General features: G+C 34.4%; 1 protein-coding gene across 2 annotated transcripts; it reads left to right on the plus strand.

Moving 5' to 3' along the window:
* Nucleotides 1-610: 610 nt before the first annotated feature.
* Nucleotides 611-20993, plus strand: Inos (Inositol-3-phosphate synthase). 2 transcript variants are annotated; one of them, XM_089637702.1, is made up of 10 exons: nucleotides 611-951; nucleotides 5157-5329; nucleotides 8358-8470; nucleotides 9116-9273; nucleotides 9663-9796; nucleotides 9946-10066; nucleotides 12958-13108; nucleotides 14442-14533; nucleotides 18301-18409; nucleotides 18910-20993. In XM_089637702.1, exons 1-10 carry the CDS (start codon nucleotides 832-834, stop codon nucleotides 19356-19358), a joined length of 1620 nt encoding a protein of 539 aa, XP_089493828.1. In that variant the 5' UTR covers nucleotides 611-831; the 3' UTR covers nucleotides 19359-20993. The 2 variants fall into 2 exon arrangements, with proteins under 2 accessions (XP_089493828.1, XP_089493837.1); XM_089637711.1 differs by lacking the exon at nucleotides 611-951 and adding an exon at nucleotides 1304-1377.
* Nucleotides 20994-25728: the final 4735 nt, after the last annotated feature.

Raw genomic sequence — 25728 nt, forward strand, 5'->3', positions numbered from 1 at the left:
AATTATGAACATTTATAAAAGTGTCTTAACTAAATACTTAAACGAAATATTCGACTCTGAAAATAGAACCGAATTTTTTGCCGAATTTGGACTTCGCAAATTTGTTCATAACGTGGCGAGTAATTTGCGCTCCCATGTAAAAATGTCTATTCATTCAAAAGCAGATTTTACTTTTAAGAAGTAAATGGTGATATTATAATGCGAGATGCCTATATACTGTCAGATTGATTTATTGACGAATCACAGTCAGCTTCAGACCCTTCGTTCTTCAACAGTTGATTTTACCCCTCGCCATTATCTTCTCGTCTATTAATTCCTATGTCTGTGGCACCTACCTAAAATCTTCAAGAAGATTTTCTAGAATTTTTTGTATTCTTATCTTAATCCTTCAAATACATTTAAAATCAATTAGATATCATGTCAATACACATTACACCATTACACACTCATTATTACCACAGTACCATATGTTATCAAAATAAAATATTTATTTTGATCCCTGATGTAACCGTATATCAAAATTCAATACAATATGTCAGGTTGTCCGTTAATGTTTTCTAGTCACCTGTTATACCGACCATAGATGAAATATACGTTTGCGCCGTCGCGCCTGAATTTAATTTGTATTTGCGTCGTTCGCGTTCGTATTTTAAAATTACTCAGTCGATAAATGAATTTAGTCGCGGTTGGTGTTTAATTTTTTCCAATAATTATTTATTGATTACGTTTTAACCAAAACCGCAAGTTTTTGTTCACTTCTGACAGTGAGCACGCGACGAATTTCACAGTATTATATTATACCGTACCGGTTGCATTACAGCCGACAACGAAATGGAAAGCTCCAGAATGTTGAAAATCATGAATCCTAAAGTAAAATACACCAGTGAACACATGCTGGCGGAATATGTCTATTCGAATTCAATTGTGAAAAAGAATGACAACATCTTAGAGGTAAGTTTTTTTCATATGAAATTCGCCGCTAAATGTCACTTTAAAATAAGGTTTTATCTGCTTTTTACTGTTAATTATATTTCGGTTTCGTGCTAATAATAACAATAAATAAATATTTATGCGGCTACTACACACATATTTAAATATAAGCTAAAATAGTTGCGAGTTGCCAAGTTTAACGCAGTACATATCAATTTTATTTGGCATTCGAAATGATAATATCATCGCGTAATGCATTGTTCGGAGCGGAAATACAATGTTGAAAGTATTGATTGAATGCATTCAAGTATATTCCCGCGGAACTAGCAAATGTTGTGCAAATATGTCCAGTAATCGCCAACACATACAAGGGATGGGATAATCGATTGGCCGTGACCTTCACAGAGAATCTATTAGCAGTTACCTATGCTCTAAGCTAGGTACAAGGTAATAAATAAAAGTATGATAAGCAAGTGTACCTGTTACTGGTAACTGGACGATGCGAGAGTGCCTAGTTATTATATTTATCAGCAGACAATATTATGCTAATTCGAAAACGAGAAGAATGGGTTTCATTCTTTGTCTATTATATTTATGTAAATAGGAAACTCTGGAGAATGATCCAAATCTGTCATGTAGTTTTTCTTCCAAGAATATAATGATCAGATGATGACAAATGACTATCATATAATTATTATTTTGTCTCAATGAAATACTATGATTTCGTCTATGAAAGTATACCGCATATAAGCCAATACTTTTGAAAATATGTTTTTTTGGCGTTTTCAGTTGAACAGTTAAACAGTAGTTCGAATTTAAAGATTGAACAATAAACTGCTTGTACTCGGTTAAAGTCAATACCGCAAATGAAAAATCCCCAGTACATAAGCAAGCAAGAGCGTGCATATATTCCTAGACAGTTTTTCGTCCCTCCTGAACATTTTTACAAATGGTCTATCCGCAGAATTGGAGTTACACCGACGATATCATGGTTTGATCACTTTAACTTCCAAGTGGTAGGTAGATTCTCTCAATTTTAATATTGCTTGAAATGGCTTTAGCCATGTTAGGTGACCAGACCTGTATAGCCAGGTACCTACTTCCCAACTTCCTCTCCCCCTCTCCCTTAAACCTCCCAACAAACTCCAGTTGGGGATACCATAGTCCCACTGGCTATGGGTTTTGGGACTCTAGTGCAGCATTCTTATTTTTTATGACTAACCTTCCTAAAAGAGCTTAATTTATGATATCAGAGAGTTGTGGGAGGTATTTTATAATTTATTAAAAACATTTATTTTATGTAACATCAGATAAATTTTTTTTGTGCTAGATTTTATTAAAGTAGGTTAAAATTTACCTAATTACTTGATACAGTGACCATTTTTATTTTTGTCTTTAACCAATTCTGTAGAGGTAATGTCCGGAGGTAAAATGAACATATAAAGTTGACACTGTAATTTCAGTGCTTAGTACCGTGCGTGTCCACGATTCTTCAACACTGCAAATGCTCGGGTCTGGTTAATATCATTGTGTAAATAAGGAAGTTGAGTCCATTTTTTTATTTTTTTTTTATCTATGTTCGCATTCAAACTTAAATACTGGTATTTTTTTTTTTTTTTTAAAGTTTGTTTTCATAATTAAATTAATTCTCAAAGTTTAAATTTTATTAAGCCCGCCAAAACAAGCGGAATCCGAGCGGTAAGAGGCGGGGTGTGGGTGTGACGTCATTCGAACTGTGAAAACCACGTCGCTTAAGCATTTTGTATGAAAATTTTTTAATTCTTCAACAAGGAATTCCAGTAATTTTTTTACCAATGTTAACCGTCTATTAGAATTGATGTTATTAAAAAAAAAAGAAAATTGATTAAGATTTCATAGTTAAATTAATATTTTAAGTTAGAATATTTGCTTTTCCCGCCCGGTACGGTACTTGTACGGTATTGCCTCGCTATTTGTTGACTTGCCCCGCGCGAATTCAGGACCACCGCGCAGAAAAGTAAAGACCAAAAGTAAAATAACGGTTTACAGCCCAGTTCACTGTGAGACTTTTCTGGGCGGCCGGCGGCCTGAAGTGTATCACATGCTATGTGACATGTATAATAATAAAAACTTCTAAGTTATGCAATAAACAACATATTATTATAAAGCACTATACGAATATGTATCTTTAGAAATCCATTTCATATAATAATAACAACAAATACGTACATATATTTGACAAATCCAAATAAACGTTTGGCCTATACACCTCTCTCATCTAAACCGACCATCTCTCATGTAATAGAAAGAGATGCACCATAGGTGATCCGTTGTACGTACAAGTCACGACACATGTGACGTCAGAATTCTTTCGACCAATCGTGGAGCGTATACAGTCTATTGCTATTGAATGCTTTTTCAAGAACGTTTAACTGATTCTAAGAATAATAATATAGAAATATATTTATATATTTAGAATCGATATTTTTTGATCTACATGAACATATTTTTTATAAGTCAAAATATTTTTCACTCAACTTCCTTATTGAATATTGAATTGATCGTGGTACTACGCACCAATTAAAAATTATTTTAACATTGTTGTAAATAGACTACATATATGAAAAAAAAAAATTAAGGCTGTTATAAAGTATCCCTATCTTGGGGTTATTTGGAAACAGGTTTTTCTTGGGTTTCTCAATCAAGATAAATAAACATAAAGGCTATATTAGAACAAAAAGGGATTGTGTAAATATTTTAAATGAAATAAAAATATTAATGTTAAAACTTTTGATTAAGAAAAGAAAAAAAGGTTAAATTCTTATTTTAACAAAAGAAAAAGTGTTTAAATCCAAGGAAATGTAAAACAAAATTACATAGAGAGGCTCTGAAACACAATGATCTAAACCCGTTAAAGGCCAGAGCATAAAACAGTAAAATAATTTTTCAGCCTTCAGAGGGAAAAATCAAAAGTGGAATCTAAAGTTTTATTAGCCCAAACGAAACTGATTTTGTTTTTCAAACATTTTTGGAAGCAGGTCAAAATCGCATCGCAAATTATTTTAACAAGAATAATATTAGAATGCATATTCTCCGGAGACCCATCGGCAGACTACTGGTTTGCAAGTCACTATTTAGGTTAGAAAATTTAAAAAAAAAAAAATTATTTTGAAACCCTTATCGTCATCTTCCCGAGCATTTGAAAATGTTCTTCTGTAAGTCTTCCCCATTGTAGATACAGATCTACTGAAGCAATTACAAAATTAAATTAATCTTATATATGTTGGGGATATTTGAAACGCTTGCATGTTTCAAGCATACACATAATTCAAATCCCTTTTTGCCGTACCAAATAATTCAATTCGTAAAAATATTAAAATATTCCTCATTGTAAAAAAACAAGCAGTAAAAACATAATGTAAAACTCTTCCGACGTTCGGAAGTTTAATTTATGATCACAAATATACTTGATATACAAACAATCAAGATTTGTACATGCATGAAGCGATTTCGAAGTGTTGGAAGTTTGACGTTGAAATTTTTTGCAGATTTATGATTGATTCTCCGAAATTAATAAAAATATAACAGCACCGCAAGCAAACAGCAGGCAATCTTTTAAAATAGCTGCCATACATAAATGAACTTATTACGAGTACTGATTGGTGTAATACTCTCTTGATTTGAAAAGTAGTGATGGACACAAAGTTTTTTTTCTTCAAATAAATACCTGGTTTCCAATTAGCACACTTTTAGGGTACTAATTTCGGTTGTGTGTCTGTAACTCTTATTCAATGAACTCTGGAACTCAGATTTGCTTTGAATTTAACTGACATAATTTTGAAATTAGGAAGTGTTTGTTTGAATAATTCAGACAAGCGATAAAGTACCTACCCATATATAATATTTTTAAGGTAGGCGACACATTACGCTATACACATCATGACTTGGCCTATTTCAGCATATTGCTCACCATACACTACTAATGGGATTGTATGGCGAGCGATATGCTGAAATAGGCCAAGGCACGAAAATATAGCGCGCTTATAGCGTGGTCTGTCACAGGCTTAACAGAAAATTTAATTGTTTTTTTTTTAAATTGTAACAGATTTGTCGAGAATTCAGACTATCTGTGATTTATCGCAGATCTGTGCTAGTGCAATATAGAATATGCCAAATGTATGTAATGTTGCAGGTAGTCGTGAAAACATATCTGATTGATATAATATAGAGTGTGGGTATGGTTGTAGGTTGTAGAAAAGCGCGTGGAGATGCAGATCGAGACGAAGCTGAAGCCTGCGCGCTTGGGCGTGATGCTGGTGGGCTGGGGCGGCAACAACGGCTCCACCTTCACGGCAGCCGTGCTTGCCAACAAGCACAATCTAAGCTGGAACCACAAGAATGGCACCAGGACTGCTAACTGGTAAGACACCTCTTAAACTGTTCTTGAACTATTTTTTGGATGAATGTTTACTATTTTTATGCTTATTGGCTTTCATCTTTGTGAGCTAACTCACCCAAATTGCTCATATATTTTTCTAATTGTTCGGATGATGTTTCTACAACAGCGAAACTGTATAAATTATTATGTAAGTATTAAAATAATTTTCTTAATTTATAAATTTTCTCCTTTGAGGGCTTTCGTAAATAAATTACTTTTGAATTGATTTTAATTATGAGCTTAAGTTTGGGTTCCATTCCAGGTCAACTATGCATGTTTCATTTCATAATATGAAATAAAATATACAAATAGCGCTAATACTAATAATTTAGTTGCAATTATTATATAGTTACTAATAATTTTGTTGAAATATTTGCAATTCATTCACAGCTATGCTGCAATCTGGATCTTATGATGTTTAATTTTTTTTATGTTGATAGTGATGTTTAGCAAAATAGACTTTACAGCTTTCGTAATAAGCATTGATAAATAAAAAACTTAAAAGTAAGACAAAACGAGAACAAATTTGGGCCAACAAAATTTTTAATAATGATTTTTTTTATCAGATCAGATTAGGCATATAACTCATTAGCATTACAATACATAAAGGCATTAAATATATAAACATGGTCTAAAAAAATAAACTTTTTTTTAACTGTGATGTGTTTCCACCTGCACAGGTGCACAGGTGGGCTAAGATACCAGGTAATAAAGATAACTTAATCAATCCTATGGCGTGACCATGTTAAATCACCAGCTGCCTGGTGATAATGTGTTGCTAGGCAAGGTTGTTGTATAAACAAGTACATACTTACCTACAATCATCTTGCATAGTTTCAGCATGGCATGATCCGCACTGAGGTAACAAGGGGCAAAGTTTTGTATTACATAATAATTATAATGAATCACAATCAATCTTTATTATCATAATATATATCTTTTTAAATATAAATGTGTGTTAATAGTTTTTTCCGTAAATACTTTTATGTAGATTATTTGATAAGGATTTTAATTTACTTCTTTGGTTAGTTAATTTTTATTCTGAATCAATGGGCGCTTTTATAATTTCTAAGGCTACGACATAAAAAAAAAACATAAACTTATTTTCTTTATCATTATTATGGTACAGCTCTTTCATAAATGCCAAATATTAGTGAGACAAACGATGTATGTATGTCTGCTTCCCTCAAAGGAAAAATGCAATCATTATCATATCCCCCACTTGTATTAAAGAAATGAAACACCATTGCCGTTGCTGTCACCATGCCGTTGCCGTGGGATTTTAAAAGTGCCCATTATCTAGCCAGAATGCCACCTCTTAGTACGGGTTGTTTCGGAGAATTTGAACAATACTTCGAATTTCAAAGTTAATTTTCAAGTTCTGTGAAAGATTTATTCATGTTCTGTTATTATTTCAGTTCTGTCTAGCAACTAGCCTACAATGATATAATAACAGAACTTGATAGGAATTTCGCAGAACCCGAAAATGAGTGTTGAAATTTTATTAATTGTTCAAATTCTCTGAAACTACCCGTCCTTAGTACTCATTCAATTTTCATGATTAGGTTGAATTTATTTTATATTTTACTGAGAAAATGTTAAAAATTGAATAATTAACTGGACATTTGAAAAAACCAATATATTTTTGAGGTCTCATAAAATCTGATTTATTGGCTAATAAAAGTGCACCATAAAAAATTATTGGTCTTATAATTATTATAAGGATAAGGATTAACCTTTCGAATGCCGAATTCCCTTAACCTAATATGTACCTTTGTCATGTGCGATGATAAATTTTCAAGCGGCTTGCCGTGCGCCAACTTATCTTATTTTCGTAATAACTTACTTGTTTTACGAAAAGAAAAGCAAGCACTTATATCTCATTGTTTATTTTGTTGACAATGAAATAAAGATTTATTTTAGTAACATACAAACATTAAAAAAAAAATGTTTTGATTGTGCCTATCGGCCACAACAGAGTTCAACAGGTACAAATTTTTCGTGGCTGACAGCCACTTCCGGCAATCAAAGAGTTAAAGCATAGTTCTCGATTTCACAAGAATGCAACACAAGGCACACATGTATTGTTTCTGAATATTATAATAATTTTTAGCTATTAATTGACTGAGTGTAGCGGAAATCTAATTTTAACTCAATTATTTGGCATTTCATTTGACTTTAAATTTGTTTATTATGTTCCGGTTCAAGATGGTGGCCCCGTAGAATACTATATTTTTATCCCACTATTCTTCGCATGATCGTTGTACCTTCTACAAGCTGTCAAATCGAAATTTATTTATTTTTATTTAAGTACATAAAACAGGCATGGTGCCCAAGAATTTACATACATGGATGTTTTAATACATAATAATAACAAAATGATAATGACAAAAATAGAAAACAAAATGAATAAAATGAAATAATCAATATGGTATCTGATGGCCTCAAAGATATTAGAAGAACGAGATATGCTATGTTGGCCGCCGGACCATAGCCGGAGTACTACCTAATTAGGGTACTTTGAACGGTATCGGGACGTGTACGCACAGAAATCTGTTCTATGTATTAGTGCGGATACCTTAGCGCAAGCGAAGGTGTGCAGTAGTATTGGTGAACAAAACCGGCGACACTCGGCAAAACAATTCCACTCAGTACGAACTGCGCATAGCACATCTCGTTCTTCTAATATCTTTGGATGGCCTCAGGAAAGTAAAAAACAAAATTGCCATTGAGTTTGTGACATTTCTTTGGACAAATTGTGCTTCCTTATTTGATTTTTTTTAAATGTTACGTAAAATATTTATGGTTTATAATTACATAGGTAGGTATTTAAGTTCCTATTTACAAGTCAAATTAAATTAGAGAAAATTAGACGTACACATTTTTGGACACCAGGCCTACTGTTCACAGAACTACCAAAGAAAATGTATGCTTTGTCAAACTTAACTTGTGTAGCTGAGTTCAAGAATCAGGAGTGTGTGTAATGTAGAATCAAACTCTGATGATGCAGGTACGGATCCATCACGCAGGCCAGCACAGTTCGCCTCGGCATGAACGAGAACGGCGAGGATGTATATGTGCCCATGTCCCACATGCTGCCCATGGTGGAATCCAATGACTTGGGTTAGTGTTATACTTTTGTACAAACTTTCCAATGTCCTTTGCAATATTTATTATACTTATGAAGTAATTTTTATAGTCTTATCTGAAGACAGATGATAATTTTGAGGAATCTTGATAAAACCTATGTGACTAGTACAAGTTCAGTTCAATTGATTTTTTCTGCTCTTCAGCGAGCAGGGGAGAATTTCTGTTTTCCCTAATGATGACCAATATCCGATAAAAGAGTGCACCAGAAGGCGACGATTCAGTATTTGAAACTGTTTATGAGAATTCCGTTCACATGTACGAAGAGGTACCTAAAAGAAACTAAACTGATGTTGCGGGGGGCTTAGTTTTTGTATTACCGGGTTTTGCCTGTAGAACCGTGCACAGCTACCTTTCCCCAGTCAGTATGCCAAACCGCCAAGAACCCCATAGGTGAAGTCGTCCTTTCGGCTGGTGTGAATTTTTTGGTGATACTTGTTTTGTGTGTTCATTGTTTTTGAGATTGTTGATTTTCAGGAACAGAGTTGGATTCGATTCATTCAGAGTTTGATCTCAAGATATCTCATCAGAAAGTTTTATTGAGAAATTCAAGAAAAATTGAAATGTGTAGTTTATTTATGTCATTGTTATTGTTATTTATTTGTGCCATTGTTGTCACAGTGATTGATGGCTGGGACATCAGCCCCTTGAACCTGGCTGAGTCTATGGTTCGGGCCGAGGTCCTGGATTATGAACTGCAGCAGCAACTCCGCAAGGAGATGGCGACCCTGGTGCCCCGTCCTGGGATATACGATCCCGACTTCATTGCCGCTAACCAAGTGAGAAGCTTTCCTTCACTTAAATAAGGCACATATTATGATGTGATAGTTTAAGCTTTAAAGTATAGATGGCTATGCTAGTAATTTTAAAATTTTTGGATAGAAGTCACTTCTTAAGATACAAATAGAGTCTACACCGGCAGATTATAAGATAATTTCTTGGAGAACAATGGCTTCCTGGCAGCCATAATTCTCTCTACTGATCTCTCTGACTCTAAAGATCAATAAAGGCACGGTATTACGTAGATGACAATGTTTTCATTCTCGTACAATCTGAAGTCATCATATGTTGTAGTGGGTGGTGTATAGATTTATATGTATTTTGTTGCGATGGATGGGTTAAATCTAACATTTAAATAAGTTATTTATTTTTTAAATGTGTAATGCAGCTAGACCGTGCAACTAACATCATCGAAGGCACCCGCAGCGAACAGTACACTCGTGTCAGGAAGGACATCCAGGACTTTAAATCCAAACATGATCTAGAACAAGTCATTGTTCTGTGGACAGCTAACACCGAAAGGTACACAATTTTTTAAACTAATCTTTGTTATACATTATTTAAAATTAACATTCTTCTGTTATCATTCCAGTTACTGAACAAATGTAATTTGTAATACTATGTCTAAGATACTTTTCGTTTTCTCATCTTATTTTTTATTCTCACTATAGATTTTGTGAAATCCTTCCTGGAGTCCACGACACCGCGGACCACTTAAAGAAGGCTTTGGCTAAAAATGAAAAAGAAATATCCCCTTCAACGATATTCGCGATGGCGGCAATAGACGAGAAGGTAATATTCTTTGATAATTACGTGCTGTTATATTAAGCTTATCATTCATGTAAAATTTTCTTTTCTGAATTATTTGTTAGTATGTAATTAGGATTGAAAAAGTCTTGCACAATCTTTCAATACCACCATAGAAGTAGTGTGACTATTCATTATTAATCCATACAATTAACCTTATTTATTATTTGGTGTGTGTACTCTAGAATAAGATCTAGGTTGAATAGTCTCAAAGTGCCTCCATTAATTGAAAAGGCATTAAGAAGAGGAATGTATCTTTTACTTGGTTTTGTGAGTGGCGAGCACACGAGTATAAATATCTAAACCAGTGATGGGCAACCTTTTTTACCGGAGTGCCAATTTATGTATTTTCATTTTATTCGCGGGCCACAGGGGGTAGGGTACGTACATGTTAAATTTGCAGTCAGTGGTGTTGAAAACCTACTTATAACCTACTATTATAACTGTATTTTTTTTTATCTTTTCCGATTTTATGTCCGGGTTAAATCTTCCCCATAGGAAAAACTAAACCCTTCCACACACTTTTCCACAAATGATCATCTAGTCAATCAACATTATGCAAATGCATTATATAAGCAAAATAAATACAAGAACAACTCGTCAACTCACCAGGGATCAAATGGGATAATAATTCACCGACTCCAGATATTTTCATATCAGAGGGTTCGGCTCGGTAGAACTCCTAACAGGGCCTATAAATCCTACTGATCCCTCAACATAAATATTTTTAAAATCTTTCGTTATCCTACATGTATTTAAAATCTGATTTTTGCATTTTTATACATAAATTTTTTGATAGATCCAATATGCCTAAATTTTTAATTAGAGAGCTAGGCATAATGCCAGTAGCCGAAATAACGAATGGTAATATTTTTATAGTCTGAGAATGCCAAATTCTTTTTATCTTATTTCCTAAATCTGTGTAAATATTATTATTATTAACAAAGCCCAGCATGTGAAAATTTTTGTCTCCAAGGCTAAACCAATAAGTTCTGTCCATTTACCATTCTGAAATATTCAAACGTATAAAACATACTTGAAGTTTTGGGCGGCTGATTCAAAATAAACAGACAAAAGTTTGTCGCGAAACCCTTTAGTATTTTGTAATACAGATTTTGAAGATGTAAAATATTTGATCATAGCACCCGAAAATCCGAATGATTGCTATTAACCCGGAGGCTGCCGTGCGCATCTATGTTTGATTCAAGATTCCGGGCCCTCGCTGCCGCGCGCAATCATGCGTGATTTTAATTTCATCTTGTGATATCTCGAAACTTTCTGTATAGATGGCGCAAAACTCGGGCTTAAAAAATAATTTGAACCTTTATCTAGCGACATCTCTACACAGATTTGACAAATGATTTTGTTTATATTATGAAAGACCTCGTCAAACTGGAGACTACAATATTTCCCCTCTCAGTGTTTGAATTCCCCGCGCGCGCGTAGTTGTGTTAGTGAATCACGTGGTTCCTTCTTATCTCGACGGTTCGCGAGTACTTAGAATCTGCAACGAATCGTGGTTCTAACGTTATTATTTTAACAAATTGTTTTTATTAACTACTCATATTTTTAGTGCAAATAAGTTTTGTGTTAATCAACATGTTTTGTTATTTTAAATGAAATAAGTTGTTATATCCGCCTTTCGAGTGAAAAAATAATCATATACATTTTATTTTAATTATCTGTGTTTAGAAACTAATTATTGTGTTAATTTGTCGTTTTGCCTAATATTTTTTTTTGTGTAACCCTCTATCATGGCTCGACGCGACTTGTCTGATGACCAAATAAGGGAATATTGTCTCTATCTTATATCTGTTAAATTCTTTTATTTTACACAACAGCATAAAAAATTCAGGTATGAGCTTCTCCGATTATCAGTTATGTGTGATAAGACAATTAATCGCAAAACACCTCAAAAATACTCAACTCGACTCTACTCCTCATTCGTCTCATCATGACACACCATTACGTCTGAGCCAATACCGGCAACATCAAAACAATCCAAGCCATACAGAGCCGGCCATGTTTGTGCGAATACAAAACTTAAACAAAGCCGTAGAAAAATGGCTCGATATGTGTTCCCAGTGTAATGTGGCATTGTGTATTCATTCCTGTTTTTAAGTCTACCATTCGAATAAAAACTATAAACATAAATAATGCGATAAGAAACTGTAAATAAAAGTTGAATAAATAATGAAGTTTTAAACAATAATATTTTTACAAGTGAATCGTGAAAAATGGTGAGCCGTTGCAGAGGTCCCGCTTCAGAGACGTGACTACTGATATTACTATAGTAGATCTGTATGTGTTGGTGAGATTACTGATTTGATAATGGCGGCGGGTCGAAGTTTGTTGATGTTTCATAGATAGTTTTTATTCGTCAAATAATGCATCAATTTATAAAGATATCTTGCTTGGACTTTTCAAGAGTGTAACGTAAACAAGTTTTTTTTTGTTTTGGTAATAATTTACAATCTCTAAGTGCTGAGGATAATAAATAATGACGCAATATAAAAAATTCTAAAAACCCTTGGCGTGAGAGTATTATCTTGTGTTTACATTCGGGCAGCAAAAGGGTTAAATAAGAAATATCAAAACTCTCTTCTATTGTTTATGTACATGTCTTCAGACATATTATTTGGAAGTGTACCTATCCTTAAAAAACAAAGCCCAAAAACGAAAATATCAAGACTAAAGTTTTCCACTAAACCCTTTTACTTGAACATTTTTTGATATTTTATTTAGCCGAGACATAGAAACTTGGACAAGTCTTGCGGGTCGTACGAAATGGGTTTGCGGGCCGCGTGTTGCTCATCGCTGGTCTAAACGAAGAACAATGTTGCAATGAAAAGTAACATAATGTTGTTTTTTTGTAGTGCTGCTACATTAATGGGTCCCCCCAAAATACTCTGGTGCCCGGAGTTGTAGAGATGGCGGAGCAAGCCGGAGTGTTTGTGGGAGGTGATGACTTCAAATCTGGACAGACCAAACTAAAGTCTGTCTTGGTTGACTTCCTCGTTAGCGCTGGTAAGAATAAATCTTCTCAATATGTATTTATTTACTTGGTTGAAATTACTTCTCTTTTGCTGGACTCTGAATCATAATCAATTTATGCATGAACTCAAATGCCCTAGAAGAATAATACGCCCAACTCCAGTAAAGTATTTACCCGACGCTGGCCGCCAGAAGCTCTAGTGTAGCAAGCAGAGGCGGCTCTAGGGATCCAGGCTTGATAGGTCATTTGAAAAAAATGTGTGACAAGTCTTTATTTGATATTGTGAAAAATGCCCATACATTATTATCTATACAGCACGGGCAAGCCACCCAGTGAGGCCAACATTACTGGAAAACTTTGAAATGTAAAAAATATTGTACCAAATAAAAAAATATATATATATCAATTTGTAGGTCCGCGACTCTAAATACATATTAAGTTAATAAAGTAAATTGGAAATAACTACACAATCCATGTACTTACGGCAAATTATTTTTAAGAAATTACGTTTTAATGTAGTTGTACACAACATTACAGTTAATAAAATAAGAGTTTGAAATGCCCGTCCGTAGTATCCAAAGATAATGGGTTACTGGGTGTGAAGCAATTGAAAAACAACCAATGTTCCACACACAACAAGCGTGTAAAATAAAAAAAAAAACAACATAAGTTTATGTCACCATCTCTGTGAAACATAATATTCATCGTACTGTCTCACTAACTGTCATGACCTAAGCGTCCGTAAGCTTTCGTCGGTACCTAATTTTGACTTCGACGAAAGACATAGTGCTATCTCATTTATTCTATGGCGCGCATAGGGACAGAAGATGCCAAAGGAGACATTCTTTAAATTGACCCAGCCAATCGTGTGGACTTGTGAATGAAAGCTTCTATTAGAGACAACAAGTTGTCAAGTGTAATTTATTATTATTGTTGTCTTACAATTTTGGGGGTCAAACACCATTTGACCTAAGGGAAGAACCGCCACTGGTAGCATGTTGACTTTCCTTCCAGAAAATGGCTGCAAATAATTGAATTTATTGAACACAGTACTTGGTGGAGGTGTTTTACTGTATACCTATTATGTATTTATTTTTTTCAATAAATTTTATTTGTATCATTTATTATCATAAAACAAAGAAAATATAGAATGTCTGAGCTAGGAGGCGTTAGGTATTGTCTCTATTTGAGGGTATTTGATGAAATGCACTATTTACTCCCATAGACTCAAAGATAAATGTCAGTAATTAATTGATTTGACATGCCAAAAAGAAATCAGTGATTTGATTGTTCGTTCAACTAATTTAATTCTGACTCTTGAAAATATTATATAAAGACAGCTAATAATTATTTTCGCCTTTGCAGGAATCAAACCAGTCTCGATAGTAAGCTACAATCACCTGGGTAATAACGATGGAAAGAATCTCTCTGCTCCTGAACAATTCCGATCCAAGGAAGTGAGTATCAGCACATTTTACATTATAATGTATTAATCCTTCAGGCATCTGGCATATTGACCGTTACATTTCTTACAAACCCTGTCAGAAAGTCAAAAGAGAATTTGTGTGTATTCCGACTTCCAAATAAAATCCAAATAAACGGGTTATTTCTGAATGTATCCGAAAACTGTTTTTAAAGGTGATGAAATGCGCCTTCAAATATTATAAATAGAAATAAACATAATTTTTTAAATATAAAAATTTTGAAATCAAACATAAAAAGTTTTAAAAATGGCTTATTTTACGTGTTTTTGTCTAAACATTGAACCAAAATTACAGATAACGAAAAAAATAAATTATTAAACAAATGTTACATAAACTTTACTGCCACCTCACTTTTTTGTTGTTTCATATAAAAATCACAAAGTTTAATAAATTTTTCTCAAATTGCGGTTGGAACCTTCGGTTTCATAGAGGTGTACATTTTAATTATTTTGTGGTTAACTTCTATATTTGAATGAAAAGCTTTTTTTCTTTCTAACCCTGTTTAGTTCATATTTCTAACTATGACGGTAAGAGAGACACGATTTATTAGACTATATTAAGAGCTGTTCCGAAAAGCGAACAAATTGACTCTACAGATTAATTATTGCTCTTTGTTAAAAAAAAACTGAACAAATAGCCCGAGGACTTAAATTGCAGTTACACCCAGAGCCGAACAAAACAAAATGGTCTGGCATGTGTTATTTTGGCGCCCCTTGTCAAAGTCAGTAGACGGCTAGGTAGATAATCACTGTTATCTTATTATCTTTTAATATTCCGATGATTTGTATTTTTGTAAAGCGCCATTTTTATGAAAAATAATCTCAAGGGTGATGTGTTAGCACTGTTAGGTATTAGGTATATCAGTGCCATGGCAATTCGGCGCCCGGAGCGAACTACTCCAATTGCGCCCGCATATTGCCGTCCCTGGTTGTTGTCCGTTCTATGGTTGCTTATTTTATGGTTGTTGTTTTTTTGTTACCTTTTCACCATTCGCAAATGCTTATTGCAGATTTTTAGAACTATGGTGGACTTTTAGGACTGGTTGTTTCCAGAATTCAAATTCTCTGTAAATTCTATTCAAGTTCTGTTATTATTTCATCATGGGCCGGTTGTTTCACAGTGCTTTGAAAACAACAGAATTTGAATATGAACTTTGAAATTTGACGAATAATTCAAATTCTGTGAAATAATCCGTCCTTAGTAGCTGTTATTGGCTGAATTGTTCAGCCTGAATGCCGCTTCCCTTTTATTAAATCCTAAATCCTTTTAAAATTATTTCTTCTTCCCATTGTTTCATTGCTTTAACCGCTTGAAGTCCGGCATATCTCCAGCGGATACTTTAGCAGCTCCATTGTACTTGACTCGATTTTATGGTATTTTGGACATTAAAAAGTGCCCCTAATACACTAATATGTAAATGATTCAATCATTGAAGATAATATGAACTACTCTCAAACAAAAGATGTGGAACTGAAAAGGCAGAAAAAGATATCTAGGAATTGAACCCAGGACCTCTTCCTTGCTGTGCTCTGACCACTGAGATAATTCGACCATATCAACTTATATTATTTAATATCATACATGGACTGAGAGCTAGCTAACAACATTATCCTCATTTTCTCAACCCTTCAGGCTAATCTGTTCGCTTTTGGGACCAACTCATATGGTCTCATAGAAATTGTTGTTATCTCCCTTACTGTCATGGTGAGAAATATGATTTAAACGGTGTTAGAAAGAGAAAACACCCAATTTATAATTTTAGCTTTTAAGGTGAGAAATATTATTTAAACAGTGTTAAAAAGATAAAACACCCAATTTATAATTTGAGCTTTTAAGGTGAGGAATATGATTTAAACGGTGTTAGAAAGAGAAAACTCCCAATTTATAATATGAGGTTTTAAGGTGAGGAATATGATTTAAACGGTGTTAGAAAGAGAAAACTCCCAATTTATAATATGAGGTTTTAAGGTGAGGAATATGATTTAAACGGTGTTAGAAAGATAAAACACCCAATTTATAATTTGAGTTTTTAAGGTGAGGAATATGATTTAAACGGTGTTAGAAAGAGAAAACTCCCAATTTATAATATGAGGTTTTAAGGTGAGGAATATGATTTAAACGGTGTTAGAAAGAGAAAACTCCCAATTTATAATTTGAGGTTTTAAGGTGAGTAATATGATTTAAACGGTGTTTGAAAGAAAAAAAACACCCAATTTATATTAAAATCTAGAATTTAACTACAGTAGAATAAAAATGTGCACCTTCACGAAACCAAAGGTTCCGACTGCAATTTTAAAAAGCTTACTAGACTGTGAAATTTTTATTAATCATTTTTATGTAAAACAACAAAAAGTGAAGTGACATTAACATTTTTAATACATTTTAAGTGTTATAGTGATTTGTGTTTGGGGTATTATGCCATGTTGCGCTAACTCCTTCTTTAGCCAATATTTCGGACAGCATTGCAGTGTCCATCATCAGGGCAGATGTGTAATATGTTATAATAATTACATATCTGCCCTGATGATGGACACTGCAATGCTGTCCGAAACGTTGGCTAAAGAAGGAGGTAGTGCAACACGGCATAATACCCCAAACACAAATCAGTATAAGACTTTTGGCCGTGAAAATCTCAAAACATATTTTAAGTGTGTTTTTATTTATTTTTCTGTTATCGGTAATTTTAGTTAAGGAAACGTAAAGTGACCCTTTAAATTTTTTTGTTTGTTTGCATTTTAAATTTTAACATTTCAAAAGGCTTATGTTTATTTCTAATAATAAAATTCGAAAGCATATTTCATCATCTTTCAAAAACAGTGTTTAGTTTTCGGATACATTCAGAAATATTTTATTTATTTGGATTTTATTGCAATGTGAAAATACTCCGATCTTCTGACAGAATGGACCTGAGGCCATGAGAGTTAAAGCATATTTTTTGGCTGTTAGATCCTGGGTTTAATTCTTAGATGCGACTGAATCTTTCTTTTCTATTTCAAATCTTTCGTTTGAGAGTCGTCAATATTGTCTTCAATGATTAAATATTACAATTTGAGGTTTTACTCACTAAATTATTCCACTGTAAAAATATATTATTCACTTCGCTAAAAAATAATAAATCTAATATTATTCTGGCTTGCCATTTCGTTACTTGCAAATATATTTATTTTATCTGTGAAAAGACGCAATGCAAAAGTGGAAATTATCGATTATCGATCTTGCAACGGACACTTGTGTATGTTTATGTCATATTACTTTGTTTATTTAAATTCATTGTGAAGGACATTAATTTAGATTTATGAAAATATTATAAAACCATGAAAAATATTTATGGATTCTGTATTTAACTTTTTAAAATATAAAATGAGAGAGAAACAAATCTTTTCCCTGAATATAAGTAGTTAGGTATTCTACGGAAATTCCTCCCTCAATAAACATAAAATTTTAATAAACACGTAAACACAATATTGGTATTAAAATTTTCAAAACATCAACAGCAGTGAGAAATAACGAAAATACTGTCAGCTAGCACACAGTAATAATAATATTTGGCTAATAATAGCGCCGTTTTCGTGAGAAATCACCTCAAGGGCGCTGTACAAATATATTTCTTAAATAGTTAATACTAGAACTACTGACTTATCTCTAAGACTTATATCTAGTGTGCAAAATGCCATTTTACAGCCGGCATGTGGCGGGGAAGCTCAGCAACTCACCGATTAATAAATATTATTTTGTTACAGATAACTAAAAGTAATGTGGTGGATGACATGGTGGAATCCAACTCTATTCTGTATGAGAAGGGGGAAAAACCTGATCACTGCGTTGTCATCAAATATGTACCCTACGTTCGTAAGTATTATGGTTTTATTTATGTACTCTCACTCCACACCAAATAGAACAAAATAGAGTAATTTCCCTCAGGGTATATGTCAACATTTGGGATGCTGTGTGGAGGGTCTTTTTGGGGAAAGGAAGGAGAGGAAGTTCTGGTAAAGAAAAAGCTAATAGGGCTGGGTAGGAATCTTCCAATCAAGGAATCTACTTATGCAACCTCAGGTCCAGGAGTGACGAGACATATGAATTGGATGCAAGGCGATGGGCTGAGAGAGTTGCATTCAACACCAAGAACTAGACAAACCTCACTCCATAAACCCGGGCACCCTTCCTAAGTCACCAAACGTAGCAAACTAATTGGGTTGACCTATGGCAGAGGATCCCAGGGCTGCAGTACCCATACCCGCCTAAAATATGGATTATTTACACATTGCATTCACCAACTGGTAACCACCATACCAACTGACACTTAGTAAAACCTCTATATAATATATGTAATTATTATCTTCTCCCAGGTGACTCCAAGCGTGCAATGGATGAGTACACTTCAGAGATCCTCCTGGGTGGCCACAACACCATAGCAGTGCACAACACCTGCGAGGACTCCTTGCTCGCTGTGCCCATCATCCTGGACCTGGTCATCCTCACCGAGCTGTTCTGCCGCATCCGCTTCCAGACCAGCTCCGTCCCCCGCAGCCCCCTGAGCCCCCTTCACAGCGTGTTGTCACCCCTGTCTTATCTGCTGAAGGCCCCGCTGGTGCCTGCGGGGGCCCCCGTGATCAACGCCCTGTTCAAGCAGCGTGCCTGCATTGAGAACATCCTCCGCGCCTGCCTCGGCCTGGCCCCCGAGAACCACATGCTGCTGGAGCACAAGATCCCCTTCCTCATGAAGAGGAAGATAGAAGAGGCCAACGTGGTCAACGGATCCCACCACCGTATCCCTGTCAAGAGAGTCAAGCACTAAGTTCGTACCTATTTCTTTTGAAAGATGTGTGAAAATAATATTTTATATGAAGGTACTTTATATGAAGGTAATTTAAACTATATAACTTTCTTTAGTCTTACGAGATGATGTAATTCAGCACTATATTATATAATATGTATACTTAATGTATTATTTTTACATTCCTAATTTTTTTCATGGTCACTTAAGAAATATATTTAGAAATAATTGTTAGGAAAAGACAAATACTGAATGATTGGTCAGTATTCATATCATGTGAATCATGTTTTTTGATGTGCCAACATTTCTCATGAATCATAAATAAATAAAATGACAAATTATTTTAAATGTTGGAGTTGTGAGCATTATATTTTTCTAAATAATATTTGAGAATCGTCTCATTTTTACCAAATGATATTTTAGATGTATTAAAAATATACATTATTTATTTTTCTCGTCGCTCTGGGAATGCAAAAACAGAATAAACCTTGTTTAAGAACATGATTGAGTTGTTGTATATCTCACTTAATGAATAATTATCTCATTAATTTGACCTTTAGCAGATGAGTAGTGACCTTTATGGTAATCTCCTTACCATAATGCTACGCTATGAAATAGTTATTCATATTTATATTTATTTTACGGTGCCGAACTCCTGATACAGTATTTTGAAGGAGACTGGGTTTGACCACCATACTCATAGACATCCAAATTGATAGACCAGCCCAACAGGAAAAGGGAACAAAACAAGAGTGCGGAGCCGGGAAGTGGTGTTACCGTCTCCCTTTCTGTGATTTGTCAATAAATGAATCTGGCAGCAACAGGCAACTCGCATTGTAATATCACTATACATTCCTTGAAATTAAATCTGCTCACGAATTACTAGTCCTTTTTACAATGAGACTCAAATTGCTGGATGCATAATAAATTTAACTATCAATCCCAAAATTTCAGGCTTGTTTCCAAAATCGAATATTTTGTTGCAATATTTACTAAGACACTTTTAAAAATATGCTAAAATTCACTAATTTTTGCGTCGCTACTCAACCCGATTTGTAGATGGCTCGGTTAAAAAAGAACATTCAGACCCTGCGCAGAAAAGTCACACGATGGACTGCGCTGCAAACCGTTCCTTACTTTAGCGAACATTACTTTTCTGTTATATATCTAGACAACTGTTTATTCAAAGCATTCTCGAACCCTCCTGATGCCAAAAATATAGTCACGTGGTTTGCCTCCAGCTTGTCAATGTGATACTCAGATTTTATGTTAGGGCAAGTCTATCAATTAGGAAATCTATGACCAAACTAAACAACATATAGGTACTATATTGGAAGTGATAGACATATTTTTGATAAAACTTATTCTTATTCTTGTGTGTGTGTTACTGTTGTGTGGATGATCAGGTAACTCCAATGATTACTCCGATGTAGATAATTAAACATGTATTAGACCGAACACAAGGATTGCAGAAACGTCTCAACTAGTTAGCAGTTTGGATGTAAGAGAGATTGAACTACCTATCAACCTCTGTTATTATCCCACAATATCTGTGTTCTGCATAATATGATACTATCCAGAGATGTGCTTTATTTCAAATAAATCCATTTCAAATGGAAATGCAAAATGCAAAATGGGTATTTTCCATTTTGCATTTTAAATGCTTTTCTAAAAACCATTTTGCATTTTAAATGCTTTTCTAAAAACCATTTTGCATTTTAAATGCTTTTCTCAGTGCATTTTCCATTTTAAATGCTTTTTTGCAACATACTTCCTACTATCTCCACTCATCTTTTTTTCATAAGCCCCAAATATCAGCCGGTCCTCAACCTCGCTATGAGAGATAATTTACATTTGTCAAGTTGCTCCCTGGTAGGAGACCTGGCAATTAAGTGATACCATTACAAAAAATACTGATTCAAATACTGAACATGGGGCCATGAGCCATGACGCTGTAATATTAAATGTTAGATAGCAGTTTCTATGTTTTTACGTTGACAACATTAGTCCCGCGCAAATTTTTTGTGGTTTCATAATCAGTAGTCACATGAAACACCATGTTTTTGGATTTACCATCATGTAATATGTTTGTTCTACATTGATGTCCATTATTAAACAGCAAAATTGTTTAAAAATTCTATAATTATTTTAAGTGTTTGACCAGTTAAACCATTTTGCATTTTCAATGCATTTTGAAAATAGGTATTTTGCATTTGAAATGCTTTTCTAAAAACCATTTTGCATTTTCAAATGGAAAAGTTTTGACCCATTTCCATTTTGCATTTCAAATGGTTTTGGGTACCCATTTTGCACATCTCTGATACTATCATATCATATCACACTATCTGGTTTCTTCAACCTGAGACCAAAGCAATTAATTTGAATGAGTTTTCGGCCTTATCAGGCATTTTAAAATAATATCCTTTGTTCAACACTGCTATCACCACATATTAAAATACTTACTCCTAACACATGTGGGAAATGTATAATTTGCACAATAAATAGAGAAGTTACTGGTACAAGCAGTCACTCCTCATCCAACAGTACTCGGGAAAAGTAATATATCGTTTTATTGAATATATTCATACTGCTCCTATAAAGTTCCTGCTGCCATTACAAGCTGGACTCTACCTGAACAACTTGGGGGTCAATGTGACCATGTGTGCAATATAGTATTTGTACGGGTACCACTCTTCCTTTACAGGAACACAATAGTGTTAGTAGATATTATAATATAACAGATGTACATATTAGGAATGTTTGCAAAGTTTTGTAAATAAAATTGATATTTTTTGAAAAAGTAAATTTTTTTAATCTATATCTGAAATGTTGTCAGAAGTCATTAGATGAATTATACTTGCCATAGGTGAAAACAATTTTGTGGCGTCATCTCACAAAAAATTTTCAAACTTTTCAAACAGTCCTAAAGTTATACTACGTACTGAATTTATGATTATTATGGTTTTACTGCATGTTTACGACACTTGCATTCATAAAAATATAAAACGTTAATAAAAATATAAAATGAAGAAGTCTTTTTATTGTAATCCAACAAATAATAGGTATATTATTTTTATGGTAAGAAATAGTTTTACAGAATATTTAATTTAGAAATATTTTTCTAGGGTACCTGGAAACCTCGCCGGATATAACATTGACTGAAGGTAGCAAAGTCCTGTTTTGGCTAGACCACTCTGCATTTCGTCTGTCTGTAAATTTATTTGTATATTCCGTGTCCGGTCAATCCTGTCAAGATGGTAGCCATGTTTTAAAGTATCTTTTTACTCTGCCAGAGTGCATGAGCGTTGTGACTGTTGCGAGCTGTCAAGTCGGAGTAGTCAGCATTACTCAATAAAGACTAATTTCCAAAGTCACTGTTCCAACGAAAATAGATAATTAATTAATAATTACCCCGGATGCTTTCTTAAATTTTTTTCAGGCAAAATTAAATCCATTCGTGGCCTCCACATCCCACGTCCCTCTGCTAATATTCACTGTTAATTCTAAAGGAATTTTGTCTTCAAACCCACAACGCTGGAAGAAGTAAAAAAAATAATTTCAAGCAATTCCTAATAGGCAGTGCAGTCTTGTCAGATATCGTTATTAAAACAATATTCCATTATTTTAGCTCCATTTCAAGTTCACATTTTTAAAACATCACTCAGCACGGGTGACTTTCCTGAAACCACTCAAGTTAGCTGTAATTACACGAATACTGAAAAGTCACAACTAGACACCGATAACTAACAAATTACATTTCACAAATCCTAGAGAAAATTGCTGCTGCACAAATAACCAGTCTATTTGCATTAAGTTGCTTTACAACGCACTTATTCGAAGCCATCTCGACTATGCCTGCCCACTTTTTAGTACTGCCTCAAAAAATGTACTTGATAAATCAGACAAAATTCAATCTAAATCTTTGCGAATAATAACTGGAGCGATGCAATCGTCACCCATCAATTCCCTTCAAGTAGAATGTTCTGATCCTCCTCTTTATTTGAGGAGTCAACTATTTGCTGACAAATTTGTTCTTAAATGTTCAAATTCTAAATGCAGGTTAGGTTATCCCCAGCGTCTCGTTGTTCATTGACTCAACCCATTCATCTACAATCAGAGCTTCAACTAAACCTCTTTCTGCCATCTGTACAAATTAAAATATAGTCACGTCGCCCTACCCCCAACAATATTAGAAGGGATCGGAATCCTTAAAACTCATTCCAATCTCCCGGCCCGTACTGTCAATAATATGTTCAATGACATTATTTCATCTAAATGGCCCAACTTTTCTCTTTTATTTACTGATGGATCCAAATCTCCCGACTCTCCTAACTGTGGTATAGGTATTAACCACAGACATAGGAATTAATAGACGAGAAGATAATGGCGAGGGGTAAAATCAACTGTTGAAGAACGAAGGGAGTGAAGCTGACTGTGATTCGTCAATAAATCAATCTGACAGTAAATAGGCATCTCGCATTATAATATCACCATTTACTTCTTAAAAGTAAAATCTGCTTTTGAATGAATAGACATTTTTACATGGGAGCGCAAATTACTCGCCACGTTATGAACAAATTTGCGAAGTCCAAATTCGGCAAAAAAATTCGGTTCCATTTTCAGAGTCGAATATTTCGTTAAGTATTTAGTTAAGACACTTTTATAAATGTTCATAATTTACTTCCCAGCAACCAAACAGCTTTGTGTTTCGCGTCCAGACGTTTCTCGATGTGATAGTAACAACTGATTCATATTATACGATGTGAATATGCTTAAAATAAATTAAAATAATGCTTATATATGGAATGTAATACGACAATTGGGTTTATTCTCTTTTTCACATCTATTTTTACAAGTTTTCATAGTACAAGTCAACATTTTGCCGTGTTATTTCGTAAAATGAACCGATGATGCCTCGACCATAGTTCGCACAAGAATGATGACGTCACGTTTTCAAATTTCACTTGAGGCCATACGCGAGCACAGCCGGCTCCAATGGAACCGGTATGGGGAGTGGGGATAATACGCTTTTAATCACTTAGCTCAGGTCTACTAATATTCATATGTCTATGGTATTAACGTTTACCACAATAATTCTAATGACAGAATATTTCATTCAATTTCAAATCAATTTTCAATATTTTCAGCCGAGTGCATTGCAATAATAGAATCTCTCAAATATATAATCAAAAATAATTTTGAACATTCCCTCATTCTCTCTGACTCTCTCAGTTCCCTTTAAGCAATTCCCCCATTTTTCCAAAACATAAATTTCTTCACTCATTCGAATGAGGATCGGACATTGTTCTGTTTATTTATTTATTTAATGGACAATTTGTATAGCGCCGCTTTTCTGAGAGGGGCGCTTTACAGTTGATGCGGGTATTACAAAAAATATAAATATTAAAAAAATAAACTTAAGTTAAGTAAAATGAAGTACAGGAACAGGTGACACAAAGATAGAAGATGGAGACTCTGCAGCAAGAATCCTAGGTGGTGAGGAAACTGGTTCAGCTGGTGCAGTGAAAGAGTCCACCGACAGTGCCAGCATGAGGTTCGTCATCCGACCAGGTATGTGTCTGCTGCTAACAAAGTGCTGACACAATATCCTCTCACAGATACCAGACTTTAGCAGCACCGCTGTGACGTTCGACGAAGATAAAAAATGGAGACTCTGCAGCAAGGATGGTGAAGAAACTGGATAAGCTGCTGCAGCGAGAGAGTCCACCGCATCCACCAACAGTGCCAGCACGAGGTTCGTCATCTGTCCAGGTGTGTGTTTGCTGCTAATAAAGCGCTGACACCACACATAGATAAGAGACCATGGCAGCACTGCTATGACTTTCGGCAAGTCATCTCCATGTAATCCTGTTCCTGGGATTGTTGAAGTGGTGCATTCTGCCTGCAATAAAAAGCGACGGTCGGGATAATAAATTACCCTGGGCTTAGCAAAACACTTGCTTTCAGAGCTTCCGAGAATTACGTTGAAAACATCTGGGGTGCATTTACCGATCGACGTTCGTTTCGAATATCGAATATTTTTGAGCAAAATTTCCGAATATTCACTTTTAAAACACTGCACTCAAATCACATATTATAAAGTTCTAATAACTGGTTGTTAAGTTTATTTCTATTCAAGTTAAAATGTAGTTTGATTGATTTTAAAAATAAGGGAAAGGATAATTAAAGGGATTTTGCCTCATTTCCCTTGAAAATACTAAAAAAAACCACAAAGCAGTTTGAGGACGCGTTAGTATGCGTCCTGCTGCCACGAAGGGCGCTTATATTGTTCCTTCCCACCTTTTTAAAATTCACGTCGTTGACTCCCCAGATTGTGCATTCTGTGGTCTAGAAGTGGGAACTTTAGATCACATATTTTTTGGTTGTCCCT

The sequence above is a fragment of the Hesperophylax consimilis genome, chromosome 1 (assembly GCF_061612785.1).
Source record: "Hesperophylax consimilis isolate HC1 chromosome 1, BYU_Hcon_1.0, whole genome shotgun sequence".
Classification (NCBI taxonomy): domain Eukaryota; kingdom Metazoa; phylum Arthropoda; class Insecta; order Trichoptera; family Limnephilidae; genus Hesperophylax; species Hesperophylax consimilis.